This window comes from Canis aureus, chromosome 22 (assembly GCF_053574225.1).
Source record: "Canis aureus isolate CA01 chromosome 22, VMU_Caureus_v.1.0, whole genome shotgun sequence".
Taxonomy (NCBI): domain Eukaryota; kingdom Metazoa; phylum Chordata; class Mammalia; order Carnivora; family Canidae; genus Canis; species Canis aureus.
In genome coordinates, this window is record NC_135632.1 from 34463438 (window position 1) to 34484264 (window position 20827).

The 20827-nt window shown below is 54.3% G+C and overlaps 1 protein-coding gene across 7 annotated transcripts in view; it reads left to right on the plus strand.

The window, feature by feature from the left end:
- Positions 1–20827, plus strand: part of RARB (retinoic acid receptor beta) — a 724626-nt gene that overhangs the window by 694877 nt on the left and 8922 nt on the right. For all 7 annotated transcript variants that reach the window (XM_077865432.1, XM_077865439.1, XM_077865433.1 and 4 more), the window contains 2 exons: positions 546–706; positions 13583–13759. In XM_077865432.1, coding sequence (XP_077721558.1) covers positions 546–706; positions 13583–13759 — 338 coding nt within the window. The remainder of the gene's footprint in view (positions 1–545; positions 707–13582; positions 13760–20827) is intronic.

Here is a 20827-nt window from a genome sequence, read left to right on the forward strand (position 1 = left end):
ACAAAAATTATCATCCCATCACCTTTAAGATGAATCTCTTCAAAAGTGTTAGTTAATTCAGAAAACTAAATAACAACAATAACAACAAAAACCAGAAGGGTTAGCCAGGAATCTTAATTAATGATGCAACAAAGGTTTTGTTCAGCGACATGTCTCCCAGGCCCAAGTGGTTCCCTTGTAATGCCTCGTGAGCCCCTCTGGAACCAGGGAGCCCCTCTGGAACCAGGGAGAACATGCTTGGAAAAATCGTCTGTTCGAGGACCATTCCACTCAAACAGAGGCTCTCAGCCTTCTGGGTGAGCCTAACCTCTCTTGAAGAATGGGTTGGCAGGTATACACACAGAAGGACAAACTGCCCTCTCTGCTGGGGTCCTCTGGCCACCAAACCTCTCTTCTTGGGAGATGTGTTTATGGCAACTTTTCCCACTGTTCCTGTTCCAAGTGTCAAGTGAGTCCAGGCAGCATCAGGAAATGGAAACTTCCAGCTCAGGCAGCGCAGGCCCGGCCATTAGTGACCACTGACTTGCCTTCTCTCTCATTTCCAGCTGTCAGGAATGATAGGAACAAGAAGAAGAAGGAGCCTTCGAAGCAGGAATGCACGGAAAGCTATGAAATGACAGCTGAGCTGGACGATCTCACGGAGAAGATCCGCAAAGCCCACCAGGAAACCTTCCCCTCACTCTGCCAGCTGGGCAAATACACCACGGTAAGAAACGCTGCCACCCCAGGCTGCAGGCCCTTGCGTTCATGCCCCCTCCCTTCTTCCCTGTCCCCTGGCCTCAGACCCGGAGGGGACATCCACCCAGACGTGGCCCAGGACATCTGAGTGGGGCTACATGGTGGCCACCTCCCTCCATGTGGCCATCTGTGGACAGTCAGATGGGTGTTGCCTCCGATCGAGTCATGCATGCGTGCATTCACTCAAGAACCACAGACTGAGCACGAGCGCTCATTATGTGCCAGGCCGCGTGCAGGGTGCCAGTGACAGGGGTGAATAAGATAAGGTTTCTGCTCGCAGGGACGTGCAGTCTGGCAAAGGAGACACGTGAAGCCAATAAGGTGTTATAGGAGTCATGACAGACATCTGTACGGAGCCCAATGGGGACCTAGAGGGGACACGAGGCAGTGTTTTAAAAATACCCATCCAGCTGTAAGGTCCAACCTGGCCCCAGGTCCGGCTGGAGAGAGGATGTCAAGCCCTTGAGCCAGGGCTGGAAAAAGCACAGATGTGACTCCTCCCTGGGGAGGTGGAGGTCCCGCTGTGCTTCCCAGAGCTCCATTAGAAATAGCTCTCACTGCAGGTCGAAATAAAGAAGCTAGGCGGGAGAGGATGGGAGATCAAGGGCAGGTGGCATATGATGACTGGTCTGAAATATGTCGCTGGAGACGCATAAGGTACTTCAGTCTTTTATACTGGTTTTTGCGGGTATTATGTTTGCTGACATCAATTCGCAGTGTGTGGCACGTGGTAGGCAGTCAATAAGAATTTGTTGAATGAATGAATGAATGAATGAATGAATGAATATAACTAGAATGCTATTCTGGCCTCCCTAAGTAGCTTATGTTGCTTGCTTAAAAGGCTGATAAACGTACTTTTAAAATAATCCAAAATGGGCAGCCCCGGTGGCCCAGCGGTTGAGCGCCACCTTCAGCTCAGGGTGTGATCCTGGGGTCCTGGGATGAGTCCCACATCGGGCTCCCTGCAGGGAGCCTGCTTCTCCCTCTGCCTGTGTCTGTCTGTCTCTGTGTGTGTGTGTGTGTGTGTGTGTGTGTGTGTGTGTGTGTGTCTGTCATGAATAAATAAATAAAATCTTTAAAAAAAAATAATCCAAGTTATCGTATTTGCTGGCTTGGTGACTGGCGTACTAGAAAAAGAACAGGAGGAAAGCTCCTGACGATCCAGAATTGAAGTGTTGGTGCTGAAAGGAGGACAGTGAGCGCCGGGCTGGGAAGCTGCTCCGAGGGAGCCCGCGTCTTGCATTCGGGTGTTGTCGCCACAGCTCTTTCTGTACAATGGGAATGGTAAGCAGGAGCGGGCCCAGGGGGTTTGCTGCGCAGATTTGTACTAGAACCTGCTGGGGCGGCATCCCAGCTAAGCCCAAGGCTGCTGGTGGGTAGCCCGGGAGTTAGATGGCGCCAAGCCGAAGACCAGCTCAGAAAGCAGAAGACCGTCCTAGAGCAGCGCTCTCCAGACCTCCGTGTGTTCACTTCTGAAGCATCTGGCAATCATATTGAGATGCGGGTTCTGACTCCGCAGGTTTGGCGGTGCTGGGGGCCGGGGTGGGAGGGGGAGCATTTCTAACAAGCTTCTAGGTGACCTGCTGCGGCTGGGCTGCAGACCACACTCTAAACAGCAGACGCCGTGAAGCGTACTTAGTAGCCGGACCCAGGATGACCTGCTGGGCCCAGCCAGGCCCTTGGTGTCAAGGAGAAGGAGAGACATGGGTGTGCTTCACCCACCAGTGTGGAAAGCTGGTGACCTACCCTCCCAGGCTACGGGAAAGGCTTGATTCAGTGGATAGGCCCCCCCTGAGCTTGGGGAGCATATCCTAGCCCAGAGAGACACAGAGCAGGCAAGGCTGGACGCCATAAGGGAGCTTTGTTTTAACCCAGGAGGTAAAGCAGGCCCATGAGCCAAGAGGTGGTGGAGGTAATGCTTTTTATCAAGAGCAAGAGCGCTAGAAGCTTAAATCCTGCTTAGCTAACACCAGTCAGCCGAGTGACTGTGTGCAAGTTATTAACTTCTCTCAGCCTCATTTTTCCCATCTGTTGAATGGGGAGGATATAAAACGGTCAGAAAAATTCAACAATTCATGAGAAGCTTCTGTGATGGGAAATACCTATACAACAGTGATGTGGCAAGAGCACCATCTACCCCACATCCACCCACTGGATATGAACTGATAGTCCGGGGAGCTAGTCCCATGCTGGGTGCATCTGATGCCACAGAGAAGTAAGATGATTAACCAGTGCCGAGGAGCATATCATTTATTCCTTTTAGAAATATTAACGATTGCCGACTGCTGCAGGCACTGTTTTGGGCTAAGGATCAAACTGGATGCACCCTGACCTAGGAAAATCAGGAAGTCAACTGAGGATGGGCTCAGGGGGACGGACAGAAGGAGGCGAGCGGATTAGTGGGACTGTGTTGGGAGTGAGTGGGAAGTAAGAAATAGCTTTGCAAGTGTGCCTGGGAGGCTCAGTCGGTTTAAGTGTCTGACTTGATTTCGGCTCATGTCACGACATCAAGGCCATGAGATCGAGCCCCACATCAGGCTCTCTGCTCAGTGGAGGTGGGTGGGGGTCTGGTTGAAATCCTCTGTCTCCCACTGCCCCTCATCCTGTGCTCACTCTCTCTAAAATAAGTGAATAAATAAATCAGAAAGAACGAAAGAAAGCCTTGCAGAGCCTTGAACACTGACTGAGGAATTTGTACTTTAGTCTGTAAATAATGGAGAGAAAGAGGAAGTCTTCTCAGGAGTCTTTGTTATCGTTATCACCATTATTATTACAGCTAGTAGTTACTGAGCATTTACTCTGTACCAGGGACCCTGCTAAGTACTGTGAATATTCATTCTTTGCCTCCTTATGGGACGTTATAAAGCAGGTGTTGTTGCTTCCATGTTACAGATGAGTAAGCTGGTGTGTGGAAAGGCCAAATAATGTGCCCCGTGTCTCATAGCAAATACTTGGGACTTGAACGTGAACTGCCTGAGTCCAGGGACGGCCCTTGTAGCCACACCATACACTGGAGACATCAAGGGGGAGGTTGACGAAGCAGGATGGAAGCAGGAGCCTTTGGGCATCTAGTTAGGAGGGAGTGGCTGTTATCCAGGAATAAATCAAACTGTTAGCTCCCGAAAAGAGTAAAAGAGACAAAGCAGGGAGGACTTCCTGGAAGTGGAAATTTCGGAGCCAGATCAGATGAGACACATTTTATGACAATCCTTAGGATCATTTGCTATGGTCTCAGGGGTCTCCTCCTCTCTTCCCCAGACGGGGCTTTCTTAGTGTGGCCTAGACAGTCCACCAGGCCCCGACTCACCTGGTAACTGGATGGTGTCCGCTGTACTCCAGGGGAGGGCTGGGCAAACACAAGGCATAGCATCGCCTCTGCCCAGAACGTACGCCCTGCTGTGACCCAGCTTCCTACAGGGCCTGAGACCAAATGGTCTTTCAGGCTGGACCTCCCCCTGTTCCCTCCCACCCCAAAAGGCAGCTAGGGATTCTGGCCAGGCTCACCAGGGTCTCTACTACCCTCCCTCCCCCAGGACTCCCTTTCCTTTTGGGTTCCCATTATACCACAGGTCTGATTCCACATGTCTCCAGGCTGTGGGGCTACCTGCCCAGCCTTCCCGGAGAATGCAGCAGGGGCTGGCAGGGCCCTGTCCCGAGGCTCACACTGCAAGTCCCAGGGACCTGCGGGAGGGCTCTCGAGGGCTGCTAGAGCCGCTTGGCTCACATGTGGGGCACTGACACTCCTGGGGGATCCCCCACCCAAGAACAAAAAGAAGCTGATGGGTGAATGCCCCAGCTCCCTTGCCCCTAGGAAAGATACCTCTTAGGTTCTCTAAACCATTTCTTAGGGGTCCCCAGCAAGATGAGCCCAGGTGCCCACAGGGATGGTCTTTACTGGCTGCCTCCCCTCCCCAGCCCTCCTCTGGTGCTTCCTGGGACTCATTCCCAGAAAGCTGCTTGCATTCAAATCCTAGTCTCAAGGTCTGCTTTTGGCCCAAGGTGGCAGGGGGTGGGGTGGGGGGTAGTTCCTGAGGGCCTCCAGGCCCCTTCCCACCCACCCCTCTTTGGGTGAGACACCATCCATCCCCAGATGGGGTCCACCATCCTAAGCACTTTGTGGGGATTTCTGCCCCTAGTTTTTTAGATTGATTTATTTTAGAGAGAGCGAGCCAGCACATGTGAGTGGGGGAGGGGCAGGCTGAGAGACCCTCCAGCAGGCTCCCTGCTGAGCACAGAGCCCAACGTGGGGCTCGATCTCACCACCCATGGGATCATGACCTGAGCCAAAACCAAGAGTTGGACACTTAACCGACTGAGCCACCCAGGTGCCCCTTTCTGCACCTGTTTTCATCCATCAAGGAAAATGGAAATACAGCCTCCCTTCTCCAGAGGGTGATCCTTAACCACAGGACAGCCAACCTCCTTCCAGAAGCACGCTGCCCGTTTGTGGGATCCCATCTGCTCTGATAACAGTCTCTCATCCGGCTTTTCTCTTTATTTCTACTCTGTATACAGATGTAGCTCAGTTTTTATTGTAAGCAACTTCAAATCCTTTCTGGAAGTAGGTGGGGATATAAATAAATAACAGCAGCCATAACACATTCTCGGCAAGCTCTTAGTTCTGAGTTGAGCTTTTTTTTTTTTTTTTTTTTTTTTTAAGAGCTTTTTTTAGACAGGCAGTTGCTTCCACTGCAAGGAAACTTCCTGCCATCCTCACTAGCCTGGCCTCCCTGTCAGATGCCTTTAGAATAAGTGGGCAGAGAGGAATTAAAAAGGCAGCTAGCCACCCACCTATAGACCTTTGAAAAAGTACTTCCCTTTTCTTTTCTCATTACAGTAGATTTGGGACACATAGCCCAGCCCCAGGGGGCATAGAAGTGGGTGATGAGGCAGGAATATATACTCCTCTGCCCTCCACTCCCAGGCCTGGGCAGGGTGCTCACCTCCAAACTTCAGAGCTAGTCTCTTTGGGAAGGTTCCTAACCAGTGATCACCTCTCCACAAACGAGGAGAGTTGGAGGGGGATTCCATGGAGCGAGTGGAAAGCAAGCCAGTGGCTATTTATAGATGAGTCTCCAAAATAGAATGAAGAAGCAAACCGAAGGAAGCAGCATCCCAGTTCTGAGGATATTTACTCTGCTTCCAGAGGTCACATTCCAGCAATAATGTAGTTTGCGTTTTTGGACTTTGTAGACCTAGGGTTAAATCTGGCCTGTGCTACCTAAGATCGCATGACCTCGGACTCATCCTAGGAACCTCGGCCCCGTCCTCTGTGTAATGGGATTTGCATGACACCCACCTCGTGGGATTCCTGGAAAGGTTAAGTGAAACAACTGTGTCAGCCTCTTGTGTAGTTTCTGGCGGAGGGATGTGCAAAACGGGCCAGTCTCCTCTCGATCGTGTTAGGAACACTGTGTCACACACACAGGTTCTGGGAAGGGAAAGTGGTAGGTGGGCAAGCGAGGCAGTCTCCAGGCAGCGTGACCCCAGCCTGGGCTGTCCGCTCCCGCATCCTGCTGCTTGGCACGCCGTGTGGGGGCTGTTCGTCTCCTTGCAGAGCTTGATGGCACATAAGCTGCCCTCCAAGGGGCTCGTGGAGTTGAGCTATGGAGATTTAAGGAGCCCTTCATCTACTTAGAAAAATGACCACCAACAAAATCATTAAACCTCCAAAAGACTTTCCAGGAAACAACTGCTTTAGAAAAGGAAGGATATTGTGAGTAGTTCTGGCCACGGTGCACTTGGCTTTCATTCTAGCAAACTAACACTGGGATCAACCAGAGAATCAGAACCTGACACTCAGAAGGTCACCCTCCCAGGAGAGACGCACCTGGTTGGGGGGAAGATGAACGGGGTGTCATGAGTTCTAGTCTCCACTCGACCGGCCTCCCTGTTGGCTGACCTTGAACCAGTTCTTATCTTTTGTGAGCCTGTTTCCTGTCAGTAAACATACCTGCCCTGCCTGTATCACGTCGACTATTCTTTCATTTTCCAGCACGCATAGACTGTGTCCCTGCTGTATTCGTCTGCTAAGGCCGCCGTAACAAAGTACCACAGACCGGGTGGCTTCAGTCAACAGCAATTTATTGCTCTCCAGTCCGGAAGCCGGAAGCCCAATACCAAGATGTCAGGGCCATGCTCGCTCCGTTGGCTCTAGGGAACAATCCTTCCTTGCCTCTTCTAGCTTCTGCTCTTGGGGGCCATTCTTGGCACTACTCGGCTTGGAGAAGTGTCATTCCAATCCCGTGTCTTCACATGGCTTCTCCTGCCTGAGTGTTTTCATGCCATCTTCTCTCCATTCGCTTCTGTCTCTCTCCAAATGTCCCCTTATAGGAGCACCGGTCATACGAGAATGAGCCCTGCCTAATGACCTCATTTTCAGTCGATAACTTGTGTTAAGGACCCCATTTCTGAGTAAGGTCACACTCTGAAGTTACTGGGGATTAGGACTTCAACGTGTCTTCTGTGGCGACGGTGGCAGGAGAGGTACACAGCTCAACCCTAGCACCCACGGAGTGCAAAGTCGGAGGGCGCGGACACCTACCCTCCCGGGCTTGCAGCTCTTCTCTGAGGCCTGGCTGAAAAGCAAATGTTGTCACATGTTTGTGAGCTTTTAGAAGCCTCTGGCAGTATACATCACGCGTCTTGTCTTTGGCTTTTAGTGAAAAGTGCCCTCTGGGTACTGTGCTACATTCCCTGGATCTTACTGGGCGGTGGAAAAAGGAAAAGACGTTTTCAGTCAAGGGAATAGCATGAGCATGGCCAGGAGTTTGGCAGAGGAGGGGCTGGATGCAGAGCCTGAGGAGATAGGTGAGGGCTGGCAGGCGGGGCCTTTGTGAGCTGGGGTAAGGTTTGTGTGTGAACATGGGCCAAGTGAGGTTTCCAGACGGAAGAAGCAGGGCCAAGGGGGTGAGCCTGTGCTCTGTGCCCGGCCACAGGCTTTGGCAGGTCAGCAGGGCAGAGCTTTCGTTCATCCTTAGACGTGCCCCTGGGACTCCAGAAGCCATCCGTGGACTTTCAGAGCAGCTGAGACCACCCCAAAATCTAGCACCTCCTGGACATCCTCTGGAACACTGATCTGTACCTTCCAGCCGATCTATTCCAAAGGTTATACCCCTGCACTCCACCAAGGTCCCTGAATCTCTGAGATCGCCAGCAATGAATAGGCTGCGGCCGTCCCTTTTAGTCTCATGTGTGGGTCTCAGAATCTTAGGTTGATGGGGGTACAGGAGCACCCCTAAAACATTACCTTCAGGGATATCGTGTTTGCTTCTAGCCAGACTTCCCAGAAACTCTTGGGGAGGTCCTCCGAGACCCTTGTTGCCTCTCCCTTCCCGTTGCCCATGGCCCGTTGCTCAGAGCCCTCTCCCTCTCTGCCCATGGGCTGCTCCATGCCTGTCTGTCCACCCGTAATGCAGGATGGCTGCCAACCTGCCTGTCCCCACCTGTTGGAAGCAGGTCTTAAGGGAAATGTTAAAAGTGTGCCGGGGGCCCCGACACTGCCCTCCTCCCGCTGATGAACGTACCCCAGCTGGCACATTCCTGAGGCCGTGTTGTCACAGTGCCTAGATACGTGTTTGTTGACCACAGAGGGATGTGGCCTGGCACATAACGTTCTCTTCATGATGACCCTGGGGATCTTTCAGCCACCTTCTGGAAGCATCCAGCATTCCAACCAGGAGGGAGATCACAAATGCAATAGCAGGTTCTAGAAGGCAGAAAGTTCAGGCCACAGGCCACGAAGCAGAACCCGAGCTGGACCGAGGAGCAGGAGGGTGGGTGGCACAGTATGGGGGTCAGGAGCATGGACTGTGCGGCCGCACTGCCCTGTGCGAATCCCGTGCCCTCCACCTAACGGCTGGGCGTCTTGCCCAAGTGACTTCACGTCTCTGGGCCTCAGCCTCCACCCCAGCCGGATGGGCCGGGAACAGCCTTCCCGAAGGAGGGTGCTGTGAGGATTAGAGGGAGCTGGTTGTGAAGCCCTCCGGAGGGGGCCTGGCCCCAGGGCTTGTGGCATGGGACACGTGTGCCACGGGGACACGGAAGGCGGATGACAGGAACAGTCTGTGGTGCGACTGGAAGGGGCATCGGCCTGTCCGGGCGGCCGAGGGCAGATCAGGCCCAGGGAAGGAGGCACCTGGCAGGTGCGCCCGGCACCCCCTGGGCAGCGTAGCTCCTTGCTGGGGGGAGCTGCGTCTCCCCCTTAGCTGAACAGGAGCAACAGGCAGCCCGGCTCGACCACCGTGGTGTCCAGGGGGGCCCGCGCAGCCCTGTGGGAAGGCAGAGTGGGGTGCCCACCTGGAGGGGGGCTCCCACCCCCTAGGAGGAGCAGGGGATGGGAGGAGAGCCAGGGTTTGAGGGGGGCCTGCTGCTCCCCACAGGCTGTGCTCCTCCCCAGCCCGGGCCTCCCCCGCCGCCCTGGCCTCCCACTCCTCCACCAGTTCCAGAAGGGCCTCCCCAACCCCACCCTTCCCTCCCTGCTCCCCGAACCGCCTTCCTTGCCACCCCAAACAAGCAGGGCTCTCCATTTGCTGCCACCGGCAGAAAATATATAAGCCATTTTAAACCTCATGCCTATGAATCGAGCGCCCGGTATAATAAAACACCGGGTTATTTTGTGTTTTATTAACTGCCTCTTCCCTTCGGTTTGCATAATAGTGAGTTAGATTTACATGCCATTAAGACGGCTGTGCATTATTTTTAATAGAAGGTACGACAGGCTTCTCTCCTGCAGCCTGGGGTGTGATGAAGTAACCTCATAGGATGCTGATGAAGGTTTTGTTCACACTCGCTGGGTCGGGCCAATGTCTTTTTTTCCAGATGGATACTCCATTGTCAAATGATTTCCCGCCGTAAGCTCGCCTCTGTGTGCCTCTCTTCCGTGTCATCTTCCTACAAACTGGATAAACTGCCTATTAAATTTAATTACAGCCCGAATGGCCGCACATCTTGATCCTCTGTTCCCCTGGGTGTACTGTATGCCACCAAGGTCCTTGAGGAAGGAATAAAATAAATCTGGACGAAGAGTGCCTCGCTCCTGCAGAGGGTGCTGCAGGAGGTGACGGTGGCACCCACCTTTTGAAGGCCTTCCGGGGCACCCCTTAGGCCCACTTTCCTTTTTGGCTCTCCTCCCCGGCATTTAAAATGAAAGCTAAGTTTTATTGGCTCTGGGCTGATCTTCACTGGGGTGAGGAACTAAGGATGGGTATTTGGGACGCACAGTTCCCTTCACTGAACTGTTGACATTTGTCAGAGGCCTAAACGCCAGGCCCGTGAGCCTTGTCTTTCACTGGGTGGTTCCACTTTGCTTCCACAGGCAGCAGAGGCTCCTGAGCAGGCCTAGACCGCAGCGTGGGGAGCCTCATCCTCAGGATGTAGTTGTCCTGAGACGTCTGGGACAAGCCAAGACTTGGGGGAACATCGTTCCTCATTGGTTCGTTTAACGAATGTCTATTGGGCCCCTGCTTGCTATGTACCAGGCACTGTTCTAGACCTTGAGGATGCAGCAGGGGGAAATGAGACAAGAAGGCCCGTGTTAGTAAGGCCTTATAGTGCGGTAGGCGGTAAGTGCCGTGGACACCGAGCAGGATGGGGAGCAGCTGCAGTGCCAGCAGAAGGATCCTGTAGATCTCGACAGAGTGGGCTGGTGCGGGCTCAAGAGAGATGACATTTGATCAAAGACTTGAAGGAATGAGGGCGTGCACCACGTAGGTAGTGAGGGGAACAGGAATCCAGGTGGACGGAACAGCCAGTGCAAAGACCCAGAGGCGGTGCGTGCCCACTTGTTCGGGGACAGCAAGAGACCCATGAGGCTTGGGGGCGGGAGTGAGCTAGGAGGGAGTGGGAAGGTAGGGAGTCAGATCTGGGGTTGGATCCGGGAGGGCCTTGCAGGCCAGTGAGAGGACTGTGGCTTTTGGTCTGTTTTTTGTTTGTTTGTTTGTTTTTTCAAAAAAGTCATGGTGTGGATCAGGTGTGGCTGGATCCAGCGTTTCAGTACCTTCAGGACAGACTCACTCTTCCTCTCTCTCCATCACTCACCACAGCTTTCCTCTGAGTTGGCTTCATTCTTAAGAGGCCTTCTCCACCTGGTAGCCCCTGAAAACCCCTGGCCACCCACACTGACAGCTTTGCTTCCCTTTATTCTAACTCGAGCCCCAGAAGTGAGCCTCATGGGCCTGCTGTCGGTCACCCACTCCTCTCGGAGCCAATGCCTGTAGCCAGGAAGAGGGCCTGTTGTGATTAGCGAGACCACGGTCAAGTGCCCTCCGATACTTGAGGGGGTCCCAGAGCCCTGCCCAAACCCCGAGGGCTCGGAGGGAGGGAGGAGCAAGGGGATGACAAAAAGGCAAGCAATACAAGGTAGTCATTTGACTGCGTTCACACCAGAGATTCTGCTCTGGAGATTGGATAAAGAAAAAAAAAAAAGAAAAACCCCACAAAAGGCACTTTCCTGGGTATGTTTTAGTGTAACCGCAGCTGAAAGCTGAGACCGTCAGTACGTTCTGGCAACTACCGAGTGGTACCCTATTTCCTGTGTGTACTGTGCGCATCCTCTTTATGGACTAACTGAAGAGAGCGAGGCTGAGGAGTGTGATGGGCGGCGGAGTGCGGACCCGGATGGGGACCTTGCTGGCCGTGCTACCTCTGCTCGTGGAGAAGACGGTCACGGCTGTGGTCTGGACCCTCGGGCGGCGCGGTGGGCAAGAACGGGTGCCGAGGAAAGGGTTGCAATACTGGCCAACCCCCGGAACACACCAGGCCCCCTCTGTGCCCTGGGGTCCCACTTAATCTTCCTGGCAGCCTTTGAGGGCAGGTGGCCTGTCGCCCACTTTACAAAAGGGGAGAATGAGGCGCTGCTTACTGGAGGGCACACCTGTCACCTGGCGGCCGGGCAGACGTGGGAGCCGCTTCCAGCCCCTCGGGGGCAAGTTAGCTCCGTGTCTCAGGATGGAGCTCAGAACAGCCAGCGCCTTCTTTGCCGAGTGGGCTTGGGTGAGGTCCCGAGCGGGGCCCTGGACGGGGCCTGTCGTGGCAAGTCCCAGGGAGCAGCAGGTGCCTGGCCCGCCCGGCTGTCAGCTCATCGGGGCTGGAAGCGTGTGTGTGTGTGCGGGCTCAGCCCCTGGCTGCACACGTGCGTGCGTGTGTGCGAGTGGGTCAGGAAAGTTCGTGGAGCGAGGGAGGGATGAGAGAGGCAGGCCAAGAAGTGAATGAATGAAGGAGTATGCAGATGGATGGAGGAACCCGTCCAGTAGGTGGACAGAAATCTGAGGTCACCGCGGTGCCAGAGGAAGGGTTCCCCCTGATTTATTCTGTGGCTTCCAGAAGCTCCTGCAGGAAGCTGGGCGTGGGGTCCAAGATTAAAGGCACCGAGGGGAGAGAAGGCCGGGCCCTTCCCAGGGGAGCAGCTGTGTCACCCTCCCACCCCGAGTGGGACCGTGTCATCGTGCTGCGCGGGGCCCCGAGGTCGCCCAGCGCTGGGACCAGGGGCGCCCGGAGAAGCTTGCCTGTGGCCCTCACAGCACTGAGGTCGCCTAGAGAGTCCATGTTCTGTTGTTGTCATTTTGTTTGAATTCACTCTGGCTCTGGCTTGTCTTTTATCTTTATGGTGAACGACTGCAAATGCGGCGTGGAGCCGAGAGAGTAGAGAAGCCGACGCCCCCGGCGATCACTCCCCGCCCACCTTGTTGCACCCTCCCGCCGGCGCACTCTCTCCCCATCATCTGTTACGTGGAAGTAAATTACAGACGTGCTATTTGGCCTGGAAATATGTTTAATGTTCTCAATGGTGGGAACTTCCCACCAAAAGCAATGTCAACAAAAGCAGTGTTTTCATCGCAGAAAATTAGCATCTCAGACACCTTAATATCTCACATTCCCACTTTTCTCACACGTGTCAGTTTCTGTGGTTTATTTGAATGAGAATTCGCATAAGATCTACACGTTGTAATTGTAAGACTCCTCAGTTTTTCTTTTCTTTTTTCTTTTTTTTTTTTTTTAGTTCCCTCCCGGGCCTCTGTCCCTACCTTGGCCCTGGACGCCCCCGATCTGCTCTCTCTCCCTCCAGCTTTGCTGTTTTCAGAATGTCCTGTACGTGGAGTCGTTCTGTGTGCAGGTGTCTGGCATCCCTTGGCGTGGTCATGGTGCGTCTGAGGCTCACCCACGTTGCGGCCCACGTTGGCCGTCCCTTTGCTGTTACTCTTGGCCGGCATTCCATCGCGTGGGGTGCCACGGATGTATCCATACTGGTTAATGAGCATTTAGGTGGAGTTGCTTTTAGTCTGTAGGTTTCTCTTCCATCTCGCGTTACCCTCTTGCAGTGTATTTGTTGAAGACCCTGATTTGCTGTTTCGATGGAAGCTCCAGCATTCTGCATGGTGACAGGTTCCTCCCCCGTGGTGTAGCTTGCCACGTTCCTCTGACTCCCGGATTTCCAGCAGTTCCATCTAGAGCTCCGCTCTCATTCTGCTTTGACTGTTTTGTAGATGATGGTTGTGATTCCATGACGTTTTTAAGATTTTAGCAGCCACTGTTGGTCAGGGCCTGGAGCCACTAATTCATCGGTGTTCCAAAATGGTGACTCCTTACTGCATCGTTCCTTCGCTCACTAGCTGGGATAATCGCATAAAGAGAAACTCCCTTTATCTGTTACTTGATGTTCCAGTGGTTCAGGGATAGGATGTTGAGCATTTTTAAAAGAATCCAAGCTAAACACTCAGCCACCCCAACAGGAAGCTCCCTGGTCAAGACTTAACTATTAGCACATCAGGAGGAAATGCGCCGAGTTCCTGTCTTCTGTCGAGCTTTCCACAAACTACTCCTGACAGTGTTTTCTCTCCCCACTTAGAATTCCAGTGCTGACCATCGAGTCCGACTGGACCTGGGCCTCTGGGACAAATTCAGTGAACTGGCCACCAAGTGCATTATTAAGATTGTGGAGTTTGCTAAACGTCTGCCAGGCTTCACCGGCTTGACCATCGCGGACCAAATCACCCTGCTGAAGGCCGCCTGCCTGGACATTCTGGTAGGTGCCCTGCTGAACTCATAGTCAGAGGTTGGGTGGGGGGAGGAGGTGACTGAGATGCTTTGAAGAACTCCAGAGGCTTTGGTCCACCCAGCCCCTCCTCCTGCCACTTCCATTGCACACTGAGCCCCATCCTCCCTGCCTGAATCTCGGCTCCACCACCAAAGGTTCAGAGACCCCCTGGAAATAAGCAGAACCTCCTACCTTCTCCACCTGGTTGTGGGAGCCTCCCTGCATGACCTCGGAACGGACCCAGGCTGTCTTGGTCACAGGCCTCCTTGCTCCCCTAGAGCCCCTTCCATGGGCCCCCCTTGTAAGTCATTGATTAGGCCGTCAGGCTTCTCCAAGCTACACCGACTGGAGGTGGCACATAGTGCCCTGCTTCTACCCTCTATCGGTGGCCTTGGAAAATCACTTCCTTCCATAGGATTCAGGGTCCCTGTCTGTGCAAAGAGAATGGATCCCTGTTGCCTCTTTTCACTCTGCTGTTCCTGCACTGTGGCTCCTAGGGCTCTAGAGGGGTTAAGGATGCTGTCACACCTTGTCCTCTGTGGGTCTACTGGCCGGATGCCTGCCCTCCCTCTCCCTGCTTGGAGCTTCAGGGATGGTGTGATTAATTCTGGCTGGGGGGTTGGTTTCCATGGGTGAGAAACAGCCCCCATTACAGGTGACAGGGATGTATCTTGCCTTGGGGGAGTGGAAGGAGTGTGCTAAGGGCCTCTGGAGGAACTGGGAGGGGACGTTGGCCCCCAGGGACGTATCAGAAAATAGAGAAAGTAAAACTAGCTTTTGAGGTGCTTTAAAAGCATAGATGTTTCTTTTTATGACATCTTTCCTAGCTTTGGGTATAAACAATTCTGCAAAGCAAATATAGTTACTCACTGTAATTAAACACACACAGGGGATCCCTGGGTGGCTCAGCGGTTTAGCACCACCTTTGGCCCAGTGCATGATCCTGGAGACCAGGGATCGAGTCCCGCGTCGGGCTCCCTGCGTGGAGCCTGCTTCTCCCTCTGCCTGTGTCTCTGCCTCTCTCTCTCTCTCTCTCTCTGTCTGTCTCTCATGAATAAATAAATAAAATCTTTAAAACACACACACACACAATCCTCAGGAGGAGAAAGGACCCCATATGAGGCAGTTGTGCAGGACACTTGGACGTTTATGTGTCTTTCTGCTCACTGGTTGGATCTTAGGAGGGGTGGTAATGGTTACTCAGTAACCTACAAGTGCCAGGGATCCTGAGAGTGTATATAGTATTTTTTCATCTCAAAAATCAGACGGTCTGGGATGAACCTAGGGACATTCAGAAAAAATGAAAGCTTACAGCAGCTTTCACTTATCACCTACCTGCATCCTATAGCTTCTCTAAACCTCAGCTCATTTGAGCCTCACACAACTCAGTGAGCCTGGCTGGGTATGGAGATTCAGCCCAGTTTACAGATGAGGAGCTAGAGACGGGGTCAGTCACCTGGGTCAGGTGAATGCTGGAATCAAAACCCAAGACCCACATCTTTCGATTCCAAAAGCCATGAGAGGATTAGAAGCATAAACAGGGGACAGTATTAGGTAGGCCCTGGGCAGAGAACTAGCCAGGCCACCAGGGATTAATAGAGGCCACCAAGCAAATCAATAATGTCATTAACAACGAGCTACTGGAAGAATTCACAACAAAGCCCGGGCTTTCTTATCCTTTCCTCACAATTCCTTACGGTATAGTACATCCCCGAGATAGGAGTAGAGACCGCAGTTATCAGCACGTGGTGAGAGGTGCCCCAGAGGCCTGGGGTGGCTGAAGGAGCCGTAGGTGGTACAAGCAGGCCGGTGTCTGCACCAGGCCAGGTGGTGGAATTCTGACTCCCTGCGTCACGCGGCCACCCAGCAGGCCTGGAGCCTTCCCGATGCTTGGGCTCTGACTCTGGTTCTTTGCTTGTTTCTTAGTCCTCCTCTTGTCTGGCTGCCAGGTGGTGTCAGTTTGGGGTTCCTTCAACTTCAGTCCTTTGGGAGAGATGAGAAGGACGCTTTGAGATCCTCCAGGGAAGCTTCTTGTTTCCACCACACCCCATGCTTCATGGTCAAGGTGCTTAGATTCCCTCCTTAACATCCTCCTCCAACCTCCAGCTGTCTTCCCACATCCCACGTTTACAATGAAACCTAAGCACTCCTCTGATTTGCCCGTGGATCCAAGAGTCGGCCCCTAGCCCCTTGGTGGAATTGGGGAGAACAGGAGCCAATTTCTGTGACCCTGGTCAAGTTATTTAACCTCTCCCAGTCTCGGTTTACCTATCTCTATGACAGGAATATAAATCAATAAGGTATTCACCAAAGTAACTCTTTAAATGTGCGTAAATATAGTCATGGGTGTGAGCATGGACCATGTAGTAGATGCGATGCTCGGTCAGTGGTGCTGAAATCAGGAGCACAGCTGTCATGAGCGTGTGGGGACAATTCCAGCCCCTGTGGCAGGACTCAGGAAACTCTTTCAACCACTCCTTCTTGGCTTCCCAGGCTTGAGGGGCTGGGGTTGGGATGCAGTAGACACAGAAGGGAAAACCTCAATTCAGGGCAGGGCAGAGACCTCCAGTCATATGAGACGAAGCAGAAGGCGTACTTATTTGGCCCCAGATAAGAGCTCATTTCCAAGAATTTGTAGCAGAGGCAATTAATCACAAGAGCCTGAGAAATGCACAACTTCAAAGAGCATCTTTCGGATGAGAATGTCAACTGGCTGAGCCATTTAGAAGAATCTTCTTATCGAGGCCATTGATGTATGGATGGAGCGAGACAGAAAGACCAGGACAGACAGACACAGGCTGAAGCTGTTGTCCGCCCCCGGAAAGGAAAGTTGCCGGCGTCCCAAGGGTCGACGGCTCTGGCCTGGCACCGCGCTCACAGCCACCCACGCGTCGTGCTGTGTGTGGCCTGAGTCGGGGCTGCCCGCCGGGCCGGCGCTGCGATGGCACGTCACGGGCGGCGCGGGCCATGGGTTGCTTTATGACACGAGGTGGGAGCCCCTCAGGAAGCAGGCCCGAGGGGAGAGCCTGCCCTGAGTCTGTGCCTCCGGAGGGGTGAGGGGTGTCCGGTCCTGGCGGCTGCCCGGTGGGCACCCTCGGTGCGGAGGCCGCAGCCAGGCCTCCGTCGGGGCTGGGACCTGGCCCTGAGCTTCACCGTGTCCCAGGAGGGTCGAGTCGCCAAAGGGTCCCTCGTAGGCTGGGCCAAATCTCCCAAACCACTGTGTGTAGAAGTTTGCGCCCGTTCCTCACCCCAGAGCGGTGGCGGCCTCGGTTTGTGGTCAGGACAAGAACGGGAGCCCCGGGAGCACCCCCGCCTGTGCTCTGTGCCCCTGTTCTCCTGCCTTCCCTGTCCTGTTTCTCCTCCTCCTCCTGCCTCTCAACTGCCTCTTCTCTGTGGGTGATTAGGGTCACGTCTCTCTCAACTTAAACCTCCTTTAAAACAAACCCTGGGGCCGGCTGACCTTCCCTCCGTGTCCCCTGCACTCCCTGCTCACCCCTCTGCTCTCTCCCTGTTACAAATGTTCCCGGGACCTGCCGTGTGCCGGGCACTGCTCTGGGCGCTGGGAGCTGATCTGCTGCGGCGATGGGTGAGGAGATGCGGGCGGGCAGGATCTTGCGGGCGCCGAGGACCACAGGGGCACGATCCAGCCCAAGAGCGTGACTCAGGTGGGCCTGGGCTGCTCTCTGCAGTGTGGTCGGGGAGGCAGGTGACCTCGGAAGAGGCCTGAGCGAAAGGACACCAAGAGTCCGGCGTGCCCTGGAGGAGGAGGGCCTGGGCCTCAGAGGACGCGCCGAGATGCCCTGGATGGTCCTCCTCGGCCCGAGCCCCGGGGCCGGCGGGAGCCGCGCCACACGCAGGCTTCTCGGTGCCATTCACGTGCCCGCGCGCAGCACGAGGCAAGGAGGCGCCCACGCGGGGCCTGGGGACGCCTCGGCCTTCCAGCGGCCCGGCCCTGCTCCCGGCCCTGCTCCCGCGCCTGCCCCGGCCCCTGGTGGCTGCCCTGCCCGTGCGGGCTCTGGAGCAGCGGCCTGGGCCTGCGCTCTGTGGCCCGCGCTGCCGCCTGCCGCTGCGTGGCCTTGGGCAAGCTCCTGTCCCTCCCCACACCGAAGACGGGGGGTGAGAGAAGCTTCCTCTCGGGTTCTGGAGAGCGGGAGATGAGTGGTCCTCAGGGGGCTGGACAGTGTCCGGGACGTTGTCGGCTCCGGTCACCTCACGTTTTATTAGGCCTCTGTACACCCTCCAGGGATTTTGCTCCCGTCTCCGTCTTGCAGATGAGGCAGCCACAGCCCAGGTGGGCGCCAGAGGCCCCTTGTATCCGGGTCCCCCCGTCCACTTTCTTCCCGGCCAGCTCCTCATCTCGGCTGAGAGGCCACCTCTGCAGAGCAGCCCTTCCTGACCAGACACCCGGCCCTCGCCGTACGGAGTGAACGCGGGAGCCAACGAGTGAGCTCACGGCCGGAATTCCGGAGTCTGAGCCCCTTCCGAGTGCTGCATCTGGGCGGGTGCGAGCAGGAGGCCCGCGCGGGGCTCACCCGGGCCGTCCTGGGTTCTGCTGCCCTGAGGAGACGTCCCCACGCCAGCGGCAGCAGCGCCTTGCTCTGGTGACGCAGAAGCGGCCGCCCCGTGTGACTTCAAAACATGATATGCGGCTCCCGAGGTCCCGGGGACCGTGTGGCTCTGCAGCCGCGGAGGCCGCTCCCACATGAACCTGTGCTTCCCTTCCAGAAGCTCAGTAGTGACAAGACCCAGCCTGAAGAGGAGCAGGCCCCGGCCTCGGAGCCCACAGCCGAGTTCTGGCTCCAGCATCACCATGGCCACCCGCGCCATCGTGAGGAGGTCCTGTGTCTCTGAAACTCAGCTTTCTCACGCCTGGGGACAGCGATTGCCTGGCTGTCACTGGAAGTCAGCAGGAGGCAGTCAGGGTGGTGGTTAAGGGTCGGGCTCTGCAGCCAGACTCCCTGGGTTCAAATCCCAGCTCTGCCCTACAGAAGCTCTGTGAACTGGGGAGGTAATGTGTCACCTCTAAGCCTCGGTTACTGCTCAGTGCAATGGGGAGAATAGTGCTCCTCCCTCGTAAGGCTGTTGGGATAATTTTTCAGGTTAACAGCACGTAGTAAGTGCTCTTTAAATTAGCTATCATCACCAGTATCAGGAACGAGTAAGGTCAGACTGTCCCCATGAGCTCTTGGGTACCAAGCACATGGACCCCCCCCACACAGAGGCTGGAGCGTGCTGTCCGGTACAGGAGCCACAGCCACCCACAGATGTTGAGTGCCCAAAATGTGCCTGGTTTGAAATGCTCTAATTGTAAAATAAATAAAACTTTCAAACGCTTAGTATTTAAACATCTCGGAGATCTCCTTAAAGACCGTTTTTTTAAAAAAATATTTTTATTTATTCATAGAGACAGAGAGAGAGAGAGGCAGAGACACAGGCAGAGGCAGAAGCAGGCCCCATGCAGAGAGCCTGACGTGGGACTCGATCCAGGGTCTCCAGGATCACGCCCTGGGCTGCAGGCGGCGCTAAACCGTTGCACCACCGGGGCTGCCCTCCTTAAAGACCTTTTATATGGATTACATATTGCAACAAAAATATTTTGAATATGTTGCGTTAAATAAAATATATTATTAGATTTAATTCCCCACATTTCTCTTAACATGTTAAAATGACAGTCCCTAGAGTGCCAGTCTAGGGAGTAGTGGCAGTACAAGGAGGTCCTGCTCCCAGCACGTGTGTTCCCTCCCCAGGGAAGGCAGGCTGGCGGCAGGTGCCACGGGGGACAACGTTTTGTTCCAATGAGCTCAGCATCATAGGTGCTCCGCACCTCCAGGGAGGACAGCCACGTGAAGCTCTGTATGTGTTACTGTTGTTACTGTCACCACTTCAACATTCCCACAAGCGCTGGAGGATAGTCACATCAGATCAGGATCTGCCCACGAAGTTGCCAAATACAATTAGTGCACGGACTGAGATGCGTGAGCAATTTGAGCTTTTCTCCTTTGCTTAGAAACTCTGAAATCCCTGGTTGCTACGAGGTGGGAGAGATTCTGATGAGGGAACCCGCCTCATTAATAATTGAACAGATATTCATTAGCCACCTGCTGTGTGGACTGCATTGCCCTAGATGCTAGAGATACCGCAGGGAGGGAGCGAGGCCGATGAAGAGCAGGCTCCGGCTCCTCTCCTAGAGGAGCAGTGGTCAGCAGGCTCAGAGAGTGACGGCGCCCTGCAGAAAGCAAAGCAGGCCGTGGGCAGCCCGGAATACTACCCAGCCATGAAAAAGTACCATGGCTTCATGCACCCCCGCGCGGAATCTCGGATAGGACACAGAGTACATAAAGGCCAGACACAGGAGAGAATATGCCGTGTGATTGCATTGACCTCAAGTGCAAGAACGGGCAAAACTAATCGGCAGGAATTGAGGTCAAAATAATGGTTATCTGGGGGAGGGGATTGGATCAGGAGGGGTCAAGGGAGCCTGTAGGAGCTGGAAGTCTTGGTGTCTTTTTTTTTTTTTTTTTTTTTAAAGATCTCAACACTTTATTTTTTTTTATTTATGATAGTCACAGAGAGAGAGAGAGAGGGAGAAGCAGGCTCCATGCACTGGGAGCCTGATGTGGGATTCGATCCTGGGTCTCCAGGATCGCGCCCTGGGCCAAAGGCAAGTGCCAAACCGCTGCGCCACCCAGGGATCCCTGGTGTCTTGATCTGAGTAGTAGTTACACAGGTGTAGGCTTAGGGCAAAATGCAGTCAGCTGTACACCTGAGCCATGTGCACAGCTCAAGGCCAGTACGTTGTGCTCCTAATCTGTGGCTGTATATCAAGTTGCCACGAAACTTAGCAGCGTTCAACAGTAAGTGTTACTATCTTGCAGGGTCCCCGTGCCTTAGGAAGTGACTTAGCCCGGTGCTTGTGGATCAGGGTTGCTGAAAAGTTTGCATGGCCAGGGCTTCATCCTCTGAAGGCTTATCAGGATAGAAGGGCTGCTTCCAGGGTGGCTCCTCACAGGTGCCTGGCAAGCAAGAGCTGGTTACTGGTAGGAGGGCTCAGTTCCT